This window comes from Oncorhynchus kisutch, linkage group LG3 (genome assembly GCF_002021735.2).
Source record: "Oncorhynchus kisutch isolate 150728-3 linkage group LG3, Okis_V2, whole genome shotgun sequence".
NCBI classification, from domain to species: domain Eukaryota; kingdom Metazoa; phylum Chordata; class Actinopteri; order Salmoniformes; family Salmonidae; genus Oncorhynchus; species Oncorhynchus kisutch.
In genome coordinates, this window is record NC_034176.2 from 59991176 (window position 1) to 60009830 (window position 18655).

Genomic DNA, 18655 nt, shown 5'->3' on the forward strand with positions numbered 1-18655 from the left:
TGCTGTCTTCCTTCAGGAATCTGTGGGGAAAATTGCTGCCCCACATCTCAAGCACTAAGCCCAGGACAGACCTGTGCTGGCAGTGCCAGAGGAACAACTATCAGGTCTTCAGATCTGCCATTCTGCCAGAAGCTGTTAAGTCAGGCAAGTTGAAGAAGCAAGAGCAGCATCTCCTGCTTGTTCAGAGTGAGCGGTCTGTCTACCGGAAGATGGTTGCTGACTGCAAGACCACCTGTGAAGACCTGCAGTTGTCTCTGGGGGCCCCTACTGAACTAGCAAGCAAAGACATCAGGATGCATTATAGCTTTGATTTTGCTCAACAAGTGAGCAACATTTCCTCCTTTATACTGATTAAGGACATAGATTTTTTCAGTGTATATCTATCACCGATATTGTTATTGTTCTTGTACATACTGTGTATTATTTTATTTATATTGACACTATCTGATATAGCTACTATGCAAGTAACCATATGGCTGTATCGTTTTCACCTTCTGCAGAGACCCATACTTAGCAAGATGTGGCTGGGGGTTATAGCATTCCTTTCACATGACCCATCATTTTAGACAAGTGTGTCTGGGTAAGTGGCATCTAACATTTAAACAATATTTGTATCTGGACACTTTCTGTTTAACTCGATTTTTTTCCTTATTGTAGGCTACTACTTTTACCACTTTTAGTCTTCATCTTTACTACACTACTCACTGTTTAGCACATGATCTTAGTTAGATGTGAATCCTTAAAGAGATGGATTGGGCTGACTTAAGAGGGTGTGAACAATGCTGAATAAGTGTAGACAAATGAGAGCTCTCCAGTAGATACAGTACCAAAACATTCAACGGCCATTTTCTGAAAAATGAGTTTACAAGTTTATCAACTTTCAAAGCAGAATTACTTGCCCATTGTTCCTCAAATACAGTGTATGATATGCCATTTTGTTGCTCTGAGTCTCTACCTTATCCAATGTATGAAACACAATTTCAAATGTTGCTACGTAAGACCGATTTGAGCCGGTCAGTCACAAATGGGGCCTAATTAGACAATAACAATTTAGTCATTCCAGTGAGATACTAACTTGCTTGAACAAGATACTAAGGGCTTCGGGGCTTCTGGACTCATCTTTATCAAGGGTTCCAATAATTCCCCTGACTGTAGGTTTCAAAACCATTCATTGCATCAACTACCAAATAAATAATTTCTAATTCTAAGATATGTGACATGTTGATATAGGTACTTACTGATGCACAATGAGGAACATAGACAATTCAAGTAGGAACTATGCAAATCTCTCTTATTCCAAACATTTTAGCTGCTAAAGAAAGGCAAACTCATTCAGCAATATTTATAAAAATATATTTCACAAAGTAGGAAACAATACAGGGTATCTTAGATTACATTACAGGGAGTGAATAATTAAACATACACATTTATAAGCATTAAAGCACAGTAGAAAATATGATCTGCATGTAACACTATTTCATATATATTGTTAAGTCTACTGAGAACTGCCATATACTGTATCAGTACAAATTGAGTATGCACGCAGCTGTAGTGCCATTTTAGATTCTCATGTGCAAGAGCTAACGTGCATAGACAAAACCTACCACCTCAATGAAAGCTACGGATATTATCAGTAACTATGTACATGTATTTTTTGTCTAACAATATACAGTGTAGCACAATATGCAAGAGCCTGTATTTTATTTTTATGGGTTTTGTTACCAGTGGTTCCTAAATGAAATTGAAAATTGAGGGGTCGAATATTCACATCAATTAAATTATCCCAGCTATTGTGCTTAAATGGTCACTGGTAACTCTGTATACAGAATAATGATAAACAGTATACATTTTGTATGTGTAAAAGTTCCCTTTCCATCCAATCTTTTACTTTTCAGTAATTCCTGTTCTCTGTATACTTTATTAACAGCAATATCTAAACAACAAGTTCAGCTGTGATGAAATAGCTTCAGCGGTGGAAAGAACAGTTGAGAAAAGGGATCATTCTAAACTCTCACTCACTTATAACCTGAAGCACAGAAACAAACGCAAATAAGAACAGATATATAAAAAACGAATCATACAACGATAATGAAGAATCAAGACGATCATTTTCGAAAAACATTTCAATACAATTGCATTTAATGCTTGCTTCTGTAAAAAGAAGGCCTCAAAGTTTCTACATTTCTCTTTTTTTGTCTTTCGCTTTAGTCTTTTATAGGCTAATAATATTTGCAAACCACACTTGGAGCGTGTAAATACAAATAGTTGTATAAAGCAAGCTGTCTGGCTCAGACAGTTTATAAATGTGGCCACCTGGTATCAAATGATTTCTAAACAAATTCATTTTAAAGCCAATATTGTAGTGGTTCTCATTTTGCTTTTTCAAATCATACATACATTCAACATTGTATTGTAGACCAAATATTGCTTTTTCTTTTAGTTTCCTATTTTATCTCTGATTATCTGGGTGGTGGGTAGAGATCTGAGATGAGGGCCACTCAGTAGTACAATTGTTCTGTGGTTGAATCTCCATGTTGTCCAAGAAGGCTGTAGAACGTCACACAATCCCTCTATTCTTACATCAGGCAACTACCAAGAATCCAGGTCTTTATGCTTCTGGCAGTCACAGAGAATGACAAATACCCAAAATACTGCTAGACACTCCACAACGGAATCTAAATTACACTCCACAAGAATCCTAGACCTCCTAATAAATCGACATTGTTAAGTTTGGCTCAACAATACAAAGCGCTTAACGTGATAGATGATGAGCGCTATACTTCACTCTAAGAGTACAAAAGGTGGCCCCCTTTTTTAAACAGCTGTTTCTATAAGCCGGCAAACCCTAGCATAATACACAAGTATGTGGACAAAATCAAAGGGTATCTGCTGATCAAAGGTCAAGTCTCCTTATCACTTTCACCCACTGAGTAGAGCTCCCCAAGTCTTCTGAAACGCGGACCCCACTCTCTGAGGTAGTCATAGTTCTGGTCTGAGTCTGAGGACGCAGTCTCGAGGGAGCTCAGAGACCCAGCAATGGAGCCCCGGCCCTCATAGCCATAGATCTGAATTGAGTCGTAGGGAGGGGCTGTGGGGTCGTTGTCCGCCTCGTGGAGTCTGACATTGATGAACTCATCCACGTCGACACCGTTAGGGCCACCACTCTGCCTTGGCATGAACTGCAGGTCTGGCTTGATATCCTTGCGGGGCAGGTAACCATTGATTCCATCAGGGTTCTGCAGTGTGGCAATGTCGAAGGCCTCAGTGTCTTCTTCTCCACCCCCCTCATCGTCATACCGGATTATGTTCTCCCTCACATCTTCGTCATCTTTGATGATAAGTGGCTTGTTCTTGTGTCTTCTCAGCGTCACAAACAGCACCACTATAACTGCCGAAAAAGAGGACATGTCAAAGTCATGTGCTCTCACAGAGACAGAGTTTGTAGATTTTTGTTACATGTCTATTTTTCAGAAGTAATCAAATTGCATTAAGTATCAGTATTATCTTACCTAAAAGTAGTATTATGCAGGCCAGAATGGCAATCAAAGCTCCCATGCTGAGGCCAATGGGTAGGACATAGGCCTCCACGTTGCATGACTGGACTATTCCCTCCCTGCTGCATCCACACACCCGGATGGTCAACGTGTTAGTGCTGCTCATTGGAGGATTTCCATTGTCAGTCACAATTATGGGCAGGAAATACATCTCCTGTTTCTGGCGCCGGAAGGTGTCATGCTTGGCTAAAACACTGATGGAGTTGTCTGTGGGGAGAGAAAGTAGTTGTAAAAATAAAAAAATTAAAAACTAGCTTCTGCTGAGTAAGAGCATGTTTTTTCGTAGAGTGACAAACCAAAATGTTTTGCCATCCAGTAAAAAAGAAAAAATGAAATAAGGTTGAGGTGATGACACTAGAAAAACAGCAGTTGCACTGGCTGCCAAGTGGTTTGTGGTCTCAGATTTATATTCTGTTGATGGCTTTCAGTCACCTTCCTCCTCAACATATTCCAATGACAGAACTCTGTAAGAGATTGAACCCTATTTTGTCATACCCTCACTAAGATGTGGAAATGAAGCGACGTGAGTGCGACACTGACTTAGAAGATGGTACAAGGCAACGCTGAGCGGTGCCAGGGGCTCTTTGATGACACTTCTGTGAGCTCTGTGTTTATTATCTAGCTAATCATATCCACTCACACACATATTGTCAAATACTTTTATTCCTGTTAGAGTCTACTCAAGCCGGTGTAGTAGAAAATATGTTTCTTGTCACATGTTATCACATTAACTTCACATGAGATCACGTGATCAAATGAAAACGTGTTTTTAGAACACTTCACATGGGAAATGAATAAGGTAAGTTCAATTGTCTACCCTCTGTCTGAGCATGCATGGCAGAGAAACGTGAAATATTAGCAATAAAGCCTAAAGGAAACATGTTGTCCATCACATTGTAGCATCTTCATACCAAAAGTGTGAAAAAAATTATAATATTGATTCAACATGTGCTGAACCCTATGTGGCTTTGGTCAACAGTAGTCCAGTATACAGTAAGTCAGTATACAGAGAGTGTAGAAAACACTAAGAACACCTTCCTAATATTGAGTTGCACACCCTTTGCCCTCAGAACATCCTCAATGTGTCGGGGTATGGACTACAAGATGTCAAAAGCATTCCACGGGGATGCTGGTCCATGTTGACTCCAATGCATCCCACAGTCGTGTCAAGTTGGCTGGATGTCCTTTGGGTGGTGGACCATTCTTGATACACACAGGAAACTATTTAGCATGAAAAAACCCAGAAGCGTGGCAGTTCTTTACACACTCAAACCGATGCACCTGGTATCTACTACCATACCCCATTCAAAGGCACTTCAATCTTTTGTCTTCCCTATTCACCTTCTGAATGGGACACACACACAGTCCACGTCTCAATTGTCTCAAGGCTTAAAAATCCTTATTTAACCTCTCTCTTTCCCTTCATTGACACTGATTGAAGTGGATTTAACAGGTGACATCAATAAGGGATCATAGTTTTCACCTGGTCAATCTGTCTTGTTTTGTAGACTCCGCATATGTCTGTTGGTAGAGCATTTCACTTACAACGCCAGGGTTTTGGGTTCAATTCCCACAGGAGACCATTACAAAAAATATAATTATGTTTGCACTCACTATTGTAAGTCGCTTTAGATAAGAGCATCTGGTAAAATGCTGGTTCCTATCGTGTCAATCTTTAGTGCAATCAATACAGCAGTATTACATTGATCACAATATATACCTGAAAGTTTCTCAGAGGTATTTTAACTTAAGATTATGAGGTTAAAGCCTAAACAGCTTGTGTGCAGTAGCATATCCTAGCTGGCTGACCCTGTTCCCTAGCCCTGGCTAACCCTATCCTCTCCACAGCACATTCACTGCAATTAGAGTCATCATCACAAACAAACCAGCACACACAGGTTCAGAAGGTCTACTACTCTTCGCTGGAGTGGCTCTGCCTGCAGTATGCAGATGGAAATAGTCATACACGTGCTGTGCTTATATTTCTCATGTAGAATACTGACAGTTCATAACAGCTAGGTGTAGACTTTAACAAGAATAGTGATTTCTTAAACTATCCCATTTTTGCTGAGAAAATGTGAACGTCAAATTTGTAAAAACCTGTCTCTACTGTTAGCGATAAGTGTATATATATGTATCAGTTTGTAGCAGTTTAATTCATATCTTAATGATATCTAGATGTGAAAATATTGCTTCTAGGTTGTCTATGGTTTTTTCATTACAAATTCCTCTAGATTCAGGAACGTATCCGATTTGTCTCCTAATACACCTGTTTCCATGGTGGCAGGTTTCCATTTAGATAAAGAGGCTGGTGCATTTAATGTCCTGATTCTATATTTTCCTTTTACTAACAACTAGACACAGCAGTTCCTCTTGCCTGCAGCCTTCGCATCAAAACAGACGGACAGAACCAGATGAAGATTCTTCGCCCCAAGCTCTTTGAAAACATTACGCAACAACATCAGGATGAGCGTGGGCTCTTCAGTGAGAGTAATGGAAAAGAGCAGGGGAGGGGGAGAAAGTAGACCAGAAAGCCTGCTAAACCAATCACCGTATTTAGCAAACAAATGTAGTGCCATCTGCCATGCGGCAACAGCTCTCAGGAAGTCACCCTACGTTGAGCTGCAAGACTACCCGCAGACTATTTGGATTCAACTAATTGACTTTCTTTCAAAATCCACTGGGGAGTAAAAGTAGCTGATGACCAGGCTATTGCGCATCTGCTAACTACTGGGTACGGTAATCCAACCAGATTTAATCTTTGATTGGACTAATATGCCGCAGGTCATTCTCTCTCACGTTCTGTCCTTACCTCCATTGTTTTTTATCGTGAAATTAGGATTGTTTAGCATCTCTGGGATGAGGCGGTATTCAAAGTAGTGTCCCTGTATTGGGTCATCCTTGTCGACAGCACTGACCGTCTGTATCACCTGTGGAAACAGACAGAAAGAGAGGAGCCCAATGCCATTAGAGAGAGAGGTCATCCATTACTTTATTTTTGCCATCACAAAAAGCCTGACCGTGACATTGGCTCAGAGAAAATGAAAAATATCCTCCATTCATTCCAGGAATTTGAAATTGTTATATGTGGTGCTGTCTCATCTGGCACACTTTTTGTTCCTGGGTTCATCTATTTATCTGCCATCATAGTTCTTATCAAGCTGTATGTCTGTGATTGATTAGAAACGAAAATTCAGCTATCTTGGTCATTGGTGTTTTTTTATTTTATTGTAGTTGTCTGAATGAATAGGATTGATGTGAAGGAGAATGCAAAGCACTTGTGCAGAATTTTGGCAAGAGATCCATTGTGCCATCTGGAGGAGGACATGAAAGACAACTCTGAATTATGATTCACTCTGATCAATGCTGACTGCTCTCATTTTCCCTCAGTCTCTGTGTGTTGTGTCAGGGGAGGAGTCTCAGAGAAAGGCCACACTCCTGCCTCTGTACTTTCCCATTGAAATAAATAGGCTATAATTCACCATGGGTGATCATTACTGAGGAGATGCAGGGGGAGACAACAATGACAGCCTTGATGAATGCCCCGTACCTGGCCAGGTTTGCCATTTTCACAGAGGAAAGCCTCGTATTCCGTCGCAAACTCTGGGGCGTTGTCATTTATGTCCAGCACTCGGATGGCCACGATCGCCCGTGATATCTGGCTGTGGTTTCCTGATAAACAAAACCCAACATCAGACAATGAATACAATAACATTGGATACTGTACAGCGGGAAATTAAATCCCAGGTAAATTTCATGACCCAGATACATTTTTTTCTGTTATTTAATTTAATTCCCTAGACTGATAAAGACAGATGAGAAGCCACATCAATCTGAGTTTTAGCTGATATCAAGAATGCAAAACAGGAGTGGTGAGAAAAAAAAATCACATTCAAAGTGCTTTTGAAATCCCCTGAACACGCTCATGTTTTATGCATGAGGGTTAAAAAATGCATATTAATGAATCAACGGCAGCAGAAGTCTAAAAAGATAATAAAGGGCCATTTAATTAGATTAGATTTTTATTGGGATTATTCATCGCCTGTAATTGACAGTCCCTTTTGAGATAAATTATTGTATTTAAGTGCTGCAACCACTAACTTGGAGCTATTAATTTGGTCCATAGAGCAATAGATGTCGCTCTGGCTGTTGACACCTTTCCTTTCTTTGTATGTTTGGGAGACCATACTGATAGCTAACATTCAAAACAATGATGTACATGATGCATATTGTCACATAAAAAACAGAAAATGTTTTTGATATATGGTTGTGAGATACAAGGTTGTGATATAAGCACCCCTTAGCTCGCTCACATAATACTGCAGCAAGTGGAGGATTCTACACTTAATTTTAAGAATGCTTCAGGACAAAATGCCCAGAGGTGAGCATAAGAGAGGAGAAAAAGAGTGGGAAACAGAGAGAAACTAAAATAGACAGTTTGCTAGAAGGTGATAGATGGACAGAGTGGGAAAAAAAAGAAGTGTCCACGTTTTCCTTGTGCTCTGTTAATGTGACTTTCACTCCACCACAGCAAGCATTGCCATCTGATTAGTCAGATGTCAACTGGTGCAAGCAGCAGAACGCCACACCGTTTGGGTGGCAAATGACAACGGAATTGGACTGGGAATGCAATTCTTCCTCTTCACGCCAGAGAGGATTCCTGCTTGCCTCCAATCCACAAAGAATAGTAAACAGACATATTTATTTTGGTAAATTTCTATTAAGTGTGTTCAGTGATGCTGCTGTCTTGAGTCACAGTCAGTTTAGCAAAAGTCATGAAAAGCACAGTGAGATGTATAAGACCAGGCTTGACAAAGCTAGCATAAATATCAACAGAGACACATTGCATTTACAATAACATGCTACGAATGTATGCTCTACAGCATTTCTTTTAATGGTTGTGGCAATTAGTGTGTTACACTTTGATTATGAAAGGTGAGGGAGAGCAAGTTACAAGTATTGTACATTTCTCATTCAATAGCTTCAAGGTGTACATGACATTTTATCGCAACATACAGTCCCCCTGAAACAATCTGTATGTACTACCTCAAATATGTTGTATAGTCAGGCAGTTTCTGGCTGGCATTGGTGCATACAACGTCGGTATTTGTGTTTACAACTGTTTATTTGATACTTCTTAAAATGTACTCGCACTTCCACAAATTGACTACTGAGCTGTTTAATTCAATCAAAATTCTGCAGATTCACATATTTTCCACGCCTGTGAATTCAAACTCTAATTATTTGTACCACACTACGGCCATTTTATCGAGGATTATGAAAGCCAGTCAGTCCTTTGTTGGAGGCAGCAATGAAGTTGTTCAAACTGTGTTAGTAAACAGATCTGAATGTTCACAAGCAGCTGTCTTCCCCCTGAGTTTACACTTGTCCTTCATCATTGCACTGATTTGAAAAGGAAATTGAATTGAGTTAATTATGTAGTAGACCACAAACAGCGTTTAGAAATATCTATTGGAAATGTTACTTACTGATTTCAGTGGCTGTTACTGTGATGTTGTGCCACATATCTGTCTCTCGGTCCAGCGGTTTGGCCAACGTTATTTTCCCATCATCTACGTTAATATTGAACTGCCTCTCCAGATCGGTGTGGCGATCAATAAAGTACCTACAAAAGAAGAGTAAATCATGAGAAGTTCTACATGCAGCACGCAACTAACCGCTCTCGATAATCCCTTGGGTGCACTGACTAATGGAGACGTATCCATCAAGAGGTTCCTGTGGATGAATGTATGGGAAAAAACAGTAGGAAGTCAATTATCAACAAAGGATTCATTACAGGCCTCAGATTATCAAGAGAGGACATTAAAGTACAATACGGTTTAGGAGGCTCTTTAAAAACTAAAGTGGACGTGAGTCTGGTTTGGTCTCCAAACAGTGGCTCCTTAATGTCTTTTTAAACTTTTTTTTCTCTCCGCACTATTGGTTAGAGCCTCTAAGTAAGCATTTCACTGTAATGTCTACACCTGTTGTATTCGGCGCACGTGACAAATAAACTTTTTTTTATTTTTTTTTTTATTCGTGAAGTCTGCAGGGCCCAGCAGGATCAGCAACATCATCCTTCTTTACATTCTCTCCTTTCCTTTTGACTTTACCTTGACCTCGTTTGAAAACTTCACAGGGTTCAATCTAAGGAGGGGTGGGAAAGTCACAAGGTAGAAGGGATACAATGTAAAGTTGCATTTAAATTCAAATCCAAATCGACATCGTTTACTCTGATGTCCCTGTACTGTGGATTGAAGCAAGACGGAAGGAGCAGTTCAAGGGCAACAACCTTATATATAATTCAACAACCTCACCAATAGCAACAACATGATGAAACATTGACCATTAAAAAAAGCCTCAAGTTAATATTTATATGGATTTCTAAAATCATTGTAACTTTAGACCTGGATTTGTCACAATGCATTGTGTGGTGCCAATTCCTCAAACGCTTTCAGAAAGGACACGTGCACACTTGGCATGTGAAAAACATGTTATTGATGTGAAAAGTGTTGTTTTATTTATGTTAATTTGAATGTGTACATTCAATAATTAAATGCACTCAATACCATACAACATGTTATCAACAAATATGAATTGCTCTAAATTAAGGCTGCCCGTCAGAAAGATCTAAGTCACCAAGAGCAACAAGGCCTTTAAAAGGTATTTTATATGTGATCCGATTCAGGAAACTGGGCATATGTCACAAGTCACGACTTCACAGGAGAGCCCATTGAACATTTAAAAAAAAATGTTTTCATCAAAATGCGTTTTTTGACAGAAATGCCTTCTCGAATATGTGAACTTTCATGTGCTTTAATAACGAACTTGTATGCCGTCTGTAAATATAAATACATTTGTTAAATTACATGCCTTGTTGGTTAAGCCACAGAAAAAATCAGCAACCTTCCTGCTAGCCATGATTGGCTGAGATAATGAGTAGACTGGATATACCGAGCGAGGATTTTGGATTGGTCTGCCATATAGAAGACTTCTGACTTTATTTGAGCTGGTCAGTCTGTGTTGGTAATCCTGTCGAACGCAGCTTTTTTAAAAGTTTTGTGTAGTGGATCTGAATAGCTAAGTGTTGCTCTCCACTCTCTGGAGGATCAAGTTTTGAAATCAGTGGAATTAGACTATGATAGCTAAAGAGATGGAGAAAACACCTGTCTCTGGACTACATCTTCAAACTAAGGGCAACTGTGGCAGGGCATCCATGACAGGGAGACTATCATGCATGATAGACCATCATGCATGATGATGTGTTCAGGTAAGATATTGTAGCGTTAGCTAGCTACATTTTCAGATATGAAATGTTTCTAATTTTGACCGAAAGTGGTTTCATATCAAGCTAAAGTGCACTGTTAGCTAGCTAGCTAATGTTAGCTGACTGGCTCCCTAGCTGACATTATTATTTGAATCCCACAGCTGTTTGCTTTGCTAGTTAGAGCCTAATGGTAGCTAGCTAACAGTGAACCTGGATGGTTAGCTCCCAGCATATTCATGAATGGTAGTAACGACATGATTTGGCACGATGTTCATTGTTGTTTAACTAGCTAATGTTAGCTGGCTGACTCGTTAGCTAACGCTACGTGACATGTGAGATCTTACATGTTGTTTACCTAGCTAGGTTCATTGTTTACCTAGCTAGCTACAGCTGAAGTCGGAAGTTTACATACACTTAGGTTGGAGTCATTTTCAACCACTCCACAAATTTCTTGCTAACAAACCATAGTTTTAGCAAGTCGGTTAGGACATCTACTTTGTGCATGACACAAGTAATTTTTCCAACAATTGTTTAAAGACTATTTAAGATATAAGATTATTTCACTTATAATTCACTGTATCACAACTCCAGTGGGTCAGAACTTTATATACACTAAGTTGACTGTGCCTTTCAACAGATGGACATCATTTGAGTCAATTGAGGATGTATTTCAAGGCCTAACTTCAAACTCAATGCCTCTTTGCTTGACATCATGGGAAAATCAAATGATATCAACCAAGACCTCAGAAAAAAGTCTGGTTCATCCTTGGGAGCAATTTCCAAATGCCTGAAGGTACCACGTTCATCTGTACAAACAATTGTACGCCAGTATAAACAACACATCATACCGCTCAGGAAGGAGATGCAACCTGTCTCCTAGAGATTAAAGTATGTTTGTGCGAAAAGTGCAAATCTATCCCAGAACAACAGCAAAGGACCTTGTAAAGATGCTGGAGGAAATAGGTACAAAAGTATATATATCTACAGTAAGAGTACAGTGTGAGTCCTATATTGACATAACCTGAAAGGGCGCTCAGCAAGGAAGAAGCCACTGCTCCAAAACCGCCATAAAAAAGCCAGACTACGGTTTGCAACTGCACATGGGGACAAAGATCATACTTTTAGAAAAATGTCCTCTGGTCTGATGAAACAAAAATAGAACTGTTTGGCCATAATGAGGAGGAAAAGGGGGAGGCTTGCAAGCCAAAGAAAACCATCCCAACCGTGAAGCACGGGGGTGGCAGCATCATGTTGTGGGGGTGCTTTGCTGCAGGAGGGACTGGGGCTTTTCACAAAATAAATGGCATCATGAGCACTATGCCAAACTTCACCCAACTTATTGTGGCAAGCTTGTGGAGGGCTTCCTGAAACATTTGACGCAAGTTAAACAATTTAAAGGCAATGCTTCAAAATACTAATTGAGTGTAATGTAAACTTCTGACCCACTGGGAATGTGATGAAAGAAATAAAAGCTGAAATAAATCATTCTCTCCACTATTATTCTGACATTTCACATTCTTAAAATAAAGTGGTGATCCTAACTGACCTAATGCAGATCATTTTTACTAGTATTAAATGTCAGGAATTGTGAAAAACTGAGTTTGAAGGTATTTGGCTAAGGTTAATATGAACTTCCAACTTCAACTGTATATGTCTTAATAAAGTGTACATCACTCGTTGAATACGTCCGGTGTCGGTAAACTTCTGCAAAGAAGCAAAATGCAATTGTTGCCAGCATAGCTGGTTAGGCTGTTTTCATGTTATCCATAGGTAAACAAATCATCGGCCAGAGCTTCAAGTGTGTGCTCTGCACACTCTTGAGGGTGAAAAAAGATGGGTGGGGCTCAAGCTTAAGAGGATGTGAACGATGCTGAATGGGTGTAGACAAATAGCTCTTCACCAGATACCAAAACATTCAAAGGCCATTTTCTGAAAAGTGAGTTAACAAGTTAATCAACTTTCAAAGCAGAATTACTGTCCCATTGTTCCTCAAAAATGCAGTATGATATACCATTTTGTAGCTCTGAGTCTCTACCTTTATCGAATGTAAAAATAAAATAAAAACACAATTTGAAATGTTGCTATATAAGACATAATCCAGGTGGTGAGTCACATATGCATGTGAATGCATGCATTCATTATTTGAATGCACTCAATGACACACAGAACATACATGTATATCCCTTTAAACTAAATGTCCCTCCCTGTAAACATAGCCTCTCTCAAAGCAAGTCAAAAGTTTGGTCAATGCCTTGTTTTTTCAGTAATCTAATTATCCAATGTGCTTTGCAAACCTCCTCCAACCACCCTCCCAACCCCATCTCCCTTTACACACGACCTTGGGTCTCATCCTACTTCACTGTGGAACAGCTCATCCCTATCAGCACAGACCTGTTGACAGAGCCATGTATTTTCTGCATGAGAAATAGGGGAGAAAAAAAACAACAATGACCAAGTAATAATAATAATGAAAACAACGAGCTAACACAAAATGAAATAAATAAGCCATTGCCCTAGATTCCAACTGTGGGAGACGTATTGAGCCATGACATTTCTTTTTTTTGTTGATGAAATGGTGTAAATCCTCAGACGACAGGCGGGAGGTCCAGGAGGACTCCTCAACAGACGCAGAGCACTTTCAAGACAGGCAGACAGCCCAAACCACCTGGGAGAAGTCTCCAGGAGAAGGAGTGGATTCCAGGCAGGCTTTGACAGCTTCACGTGGAGGGAGACCGACCCTGAAATGTTCTGCCACGTGTCAATCAAACTGACAATGTGATGTGAAAAGAATTAAAGCATATACAATTATTAGATGTTCCTGACTGTCAAAGGTGTGAGGATGTGTATGGGAGCGGACCACTGGATGTGAATAATACAATGCCGGGAAAGGACGATGCAAATTAGCACCTGATACTTTTCACTCCTTCAATACCTGACTCAAATTACATTGGGCAGCCCTCCCCTAAACACATGTTTCTCATTCAATCACATGACATTTATAACTTTTACATACTGTCTTAATATTATTTTAGGTTTGAACACTTTGTAAGCTACATTTACTAAGCTGTTCTCCGGGTCACAAACAGGAATGTTATAAGTGATAGTTAAAATGTGCTGGTTAAAAGCCATAAAGCCAGTAATATGTGTGAGTGTGAGACAGAGAACAAATGTATGACATTTCTGTCTTATATAAGGTCAGTAATTCTATTGGGAGGATCACAGATGTAGAACTAATTTCGCTGGCCTCCGCATGCTAACCAGCTCTTTGTAAGGACAGATGTATTCCTGTTTTCCCTGAACATGTCCTGAACTTGTTTCTCGACAAGAAAGTCTACTTGACATTAAATTTACATTCATTTTACATAATCTCTTTTACATGACTCCTTGTATTAACATTTGCAACATGTCAGCTGTCAAGGTAAGTAAATGATGTAGCGGGGCCTGAAGAAAGGCAGACAAGCTTACACAGTCACCTGACAGACCTGGCTTTCATTACCCATAAACTTTTGTAGTGCTATGATCCTCTTCTAAACCCTCAGTGCTGTGTGCATGTCTCACTCAACTCCACCAATGTACAAATGTTTCTCTACATGGTGTTTTGAGCAACTACCTAGGTTAGCCATAATGTATTATTAAAAGGCATCATCAATACCAGGTACTGTAATGAGACCCTTGATTGGCTCTTACTTTAGCCTTCAAAGCAATAGTGTCCATGTAACGCCCAAGTTCTGGAGCATAATGATAATTCAAGAATAAAATCCTATTCACAGAGTATTGGAGGACGCTGAAGGAATTGTGTTGCATTTTATGAAGTCCACCTGAAACCTTGGTTGAATGCATAAAGTATAGATTGAGGGTCGAGGTCTAAGTGAGGAACCAGGCCTTGAGTCATCCTGGTCAGACTGAGAGACTGTGAGTCATTTCGGTGTGAGAGTGTTTTACTCACAACCTGGATTCAGGGGTAGACGTAACATAGTGAATGTAAATCTGTCTCCCTCCATTCAGTATGATATGTTACATTTCATATGGTGTAAATGTGTGGATGTACATCATCTATTTCGTATTATAGAATCCAAATGACAATTTGTATGATATGTTACGAATCCCAATTCATACAATGTTAATATTTTGCAAAACTTTATGATATGTTACCAATACTAATTTGTTGTGGCTAATGTTTGCTTGGTGGCTAGGTTGTTAATGCTAACGTTAGCTTGGAGGATAATGTTAGCTAGGCTAGGAGTTGGGGTTAAGATTAGGGTTTAGGTTAGGAATTAGGTTAAACGGTTAAAGTTATGATAATGGGAAGGGGAATGGTTAGCTAACATGCTAGTAGTTGCAAAGTAGCTAAAAAGTAATAAGTAGTTGCAAAGTTGCTAATTAGCTAAAATGCTAAACTTGTCCGTGATGAGATTCAAACATGCAACCTTCAGGTTGCTAGACGTTCGCATCTACCTGGTTTTGTCTAGTCTATGAGATCAGGCTCAGGCTAAGGTTAGCTAAGACTAACAATGTTCAGCCTATTACCTCTACGATGGTCACAACATTGCTTATTATCACTCCATAGAGAGGCACTCTATCCAAAGCATTTTATGTCAAGGATAACGTTTGTCTGGGCATCCTCTGCCTGGTGGTACCTTACAATGAGAATGTAACACTTTGTGGCAACATACAAAGACAGTATGTTAATGAAAACATGATAAAAACAGGATGAGACTTCCATTGGTTGTTTCTTCATTAGGTCTCTGAGAGACAGTACTATGATGACACATTACCGCACATTCAAAATTACACATGAAATAATGTAAATAGATCACTTTAAAATGATAGAATCTCAAGGAGATTAAAAGCAATTTAATAAATTTAACTGTCAATGGTAATATTGTATGCCATGTTATGTGTGGTGAAAAGCACTTGACATACAGGTACATTATAGATCTGACACATCATGAAAACCTACAGGGAAAATGTCTTGACTTTTGATCGAAATAAAACTGAAATTGTGAAAATTATGATAATGCCCTTTTAGTGCTCTTGAACAACAGACCTGCCTACAATTGTATTTGCATATGTATCCTCACACTTTGTATGTAGGGTAGGTTCTAGAGCAGGGATGGGCAATGTTGATGGGGGTTGGGGCACTAGTGTAAGAGCTGTTTGAAAAGACCACCTGAAATTTCAATCTATTTTGGTCGGATGAAGTTTTGGCCTGCCTGGTGACATCACCAGTTATGCCTGGTGACATAAATCAGATAATAGACCAATAAGAAAGAGAATTCCAAACCCCTCTGCCAATAAAAGATAGTTGTCAGTCCCCCCCCCCCTACTCAGACCACTTCCAGACAGTCCTTGCAAAATAATTTTTTGAGAAACTGCTATTTTTGACCAATTTAATTTAAAACAATCACAGTAAGGTGCTTAATTGTTACCAATAAACACTTTGATATTGAGATGAAAACTGCTGCATTGAACTTTAATAAGACTGAATTCCTACAAATGGAAGGCAAGTTCCCCATCCCTGCTCTAGAGTCTAGACTCAAGATCATGGGTCTCCAACAGGTTGATGACGAGCTACCAGTATCTCTCAGCCCACCCATGAGTAGCTCGCAATGCATTGCTCAACTGAGGGACCTTACAGGTAATTGTATGTGTGGGGTACAGAGATGAGGTAGTCATTCAAAAATGAAATACAGAACTCATTCAAAAAATGACTACTGCACTTAGAGTGAGTCCATGCAACATATTATGTGACTTGTTATTAAGCCGATTTGTGACTCATTTCAGGAAACTAGGCGTATGTTGCACATCACTACTTCACAGGAGCGGCATTTGAATGTAAACATACATTTTTGATCAAAATGCATTTTTGGCAGAAATGTCTTCTGGAACATGTGAACTTTGATGTGCCTTAATAACTAACTTGGATTCCATCCATAAATAGGAATAAAATAGTTAAATTACGAGCCAAGTTGGTTTTTACCATGGAAAAAGTTGGGAACCTTCCGGCTAGCCATGATTGGCTGAGATAATGGGTGGGCTGGACATGCCGAGAGATGAGTTTGGATAGGTCTGCCATGTAGCATGGTTCTGTCTATAACGTGAGCTGTTCAGTATGTGTTGACAGTCCTTTCTACCACGCCGTTTTTGAAAGATAAAATGTTAGCCATCAAGAACTACAAAAATGTTGCTACTTTTCTCAACAACATTGACGCCCTGAATTTAGCAGGCGCGATCGACAGATCAGTTGGAAAAAGTGATGGGCAACTTTATGCACACGCCACGGTCAGTGTGACCAGGAGTGACTTGATACAACGCTGGCCAAACAAGATGTAGCTACAAACAAAACTGAGTTAAATGGTCCCAGTCTGCCGTGAAGCATTCATCCATGTATACGGGTAAGGGTCTAGCTACATTTTCAGATATAAGGTTCAGAAAGTTGTTTTTATTGCAAGTTAAAGCGTACTGTTAGCAAAGGTTAGCTTGCTGGCTTGCTAGCTGACGTTACGTGTATGATCTGTGTAGTAATATTATTTGAATCAGAAATCAATGTGCATTGCTAGTTATGGCCTAATGTTTGCTAGCTAATATTGAACCTAGTTTGTTAGCTTTAGCTACCTGCAGATTCATACTATAACTATTACAATATTTGTATTGTATAAATTGGGATTATTTTGGTTCATTGTTTAGCTAGCTAGCTAGGTAGCTAGCTACATGTCTAAACGAAAGACCCCACTTCGGCCCGATTATTACATGACCCATCAAATTAGCCAGGTGCGTCTGGGGTGATTACAGCCATCTATTATATTTCATGTACATGTGTACATGTTTAGACAATAGTGACCCATCCACTTAGCTAGATGTGGCGTGGGGGTGTTTATAGCATTTCCTTCCCATGACCCATCAATTTAGACAATTGTGTCAGGAAAGTGTCATCTAACAATTCTAAAATATTTCTAAAATATTTTTTTTCTGGACACATTCTGTTTTTGATATTGCTACTATGCAAGTAACCACTTCACTATACCGTTTACACCTTCTGTATCCTGTGCATGTGACAAATAAGCATAGAATTTATTTGACATAGGGTGTGTTTACCACATGGCCTCACATGTGAATCCTTAAAAATATGGGTGGGGCTAATGCTTAAGAGGGTGTGAACGATGCTGAATGGGTGTCGACAAAGAGGAGCTCTTCAGTAGGTGAACCAAAATATTCAAGGCCATTTTCTCAAAAGTGGGTTTATCCACTGTCAAAGCATAATTACTTTCCCATTGTTGATTAACTGCTGTGTATGATATACTACTTGTATCCAATGTAAAAATAACACAATTTCAAATGTTGCTACATAAGACCAAATCGAGGCGGTCATTCACATTTTTACTCCAGAAACTCCTTATTTATGCTTGCCATAACAAAAGGGTTAAATACTTATTGACTCAAGACATTTTAACTTTAAATTTTTAATTAATTTGTTAACATTTCAAAAAACATAATTCCACTTTGACATTATGTATTATGTATGCATTAAATAGTGTGTGTAGGCCAGTGACACAAAATCTGAATGTAATTAATTTTACATTCGGGCTGTACCACAACAAAATGTGGAAAAAGTCAAGGGGTATGAATACTTTCTAAAGGCGCTGAAGCCACAATTGGCTTGAAAAGCCAAACGTAACACAATATCTGCCTATTTATATCCATTCATATTGCCCCTGTAAGTCTGTTAGCCATAATGATATCTGTCTTCTGGGTAGACACAAAGAATTTCCCAAAAACCTTCTCAGTAAAATGTTGACGACAATGTAGGCTTACCTGGCAGAATTATATCTTGATT

The 18655-nt window shown here is 39.3% G+C and overlaps 1 protein-coding gene across 2 annotated transcripts in view; it reads right to left on the minus strand.

The window, feature by feature from the left end:
• Positions 1 to 1339: 1339 nt before the first annotated feature.
• The window catches only part of LOC109886303 (cadherin-8), a 73991-nt gene continuing 56675 nt past the window's right edge, over positions 1340 to 18655 (minus strand). The window contains exons 8-12 of one of the 2 annotated variants that reach the window (XM_031809652.1): positions 9044 to 9180; positions 7105 to 7226; positions 6367 to 6484; positions 3510 to 3761; positions 1340 to 3382 (exon numbers count right to left, since the gene is read on the minus strand). In XM_031809652.1, coding sequence (XP_031665512.1) covers positions 2901 to 3382; positions 3510 to 3761; positions 6367 to 6484; positions 7105 to 7226; positions 9044 to 9180 — 1111 coding nt within the window. In that variant the 3' untranslated portion in view covers positions 1340 to 2900. Of the gene's footprint in view, positions 3389 to 3509; positions 3762 to 6366; positions 6485 to 7104; positions 7227 to 9043; positions 9181 to 18655 lie in introns of both variants that reach the window. The other variant, XM_020478022.2, reaches the window with a different exon arrangement.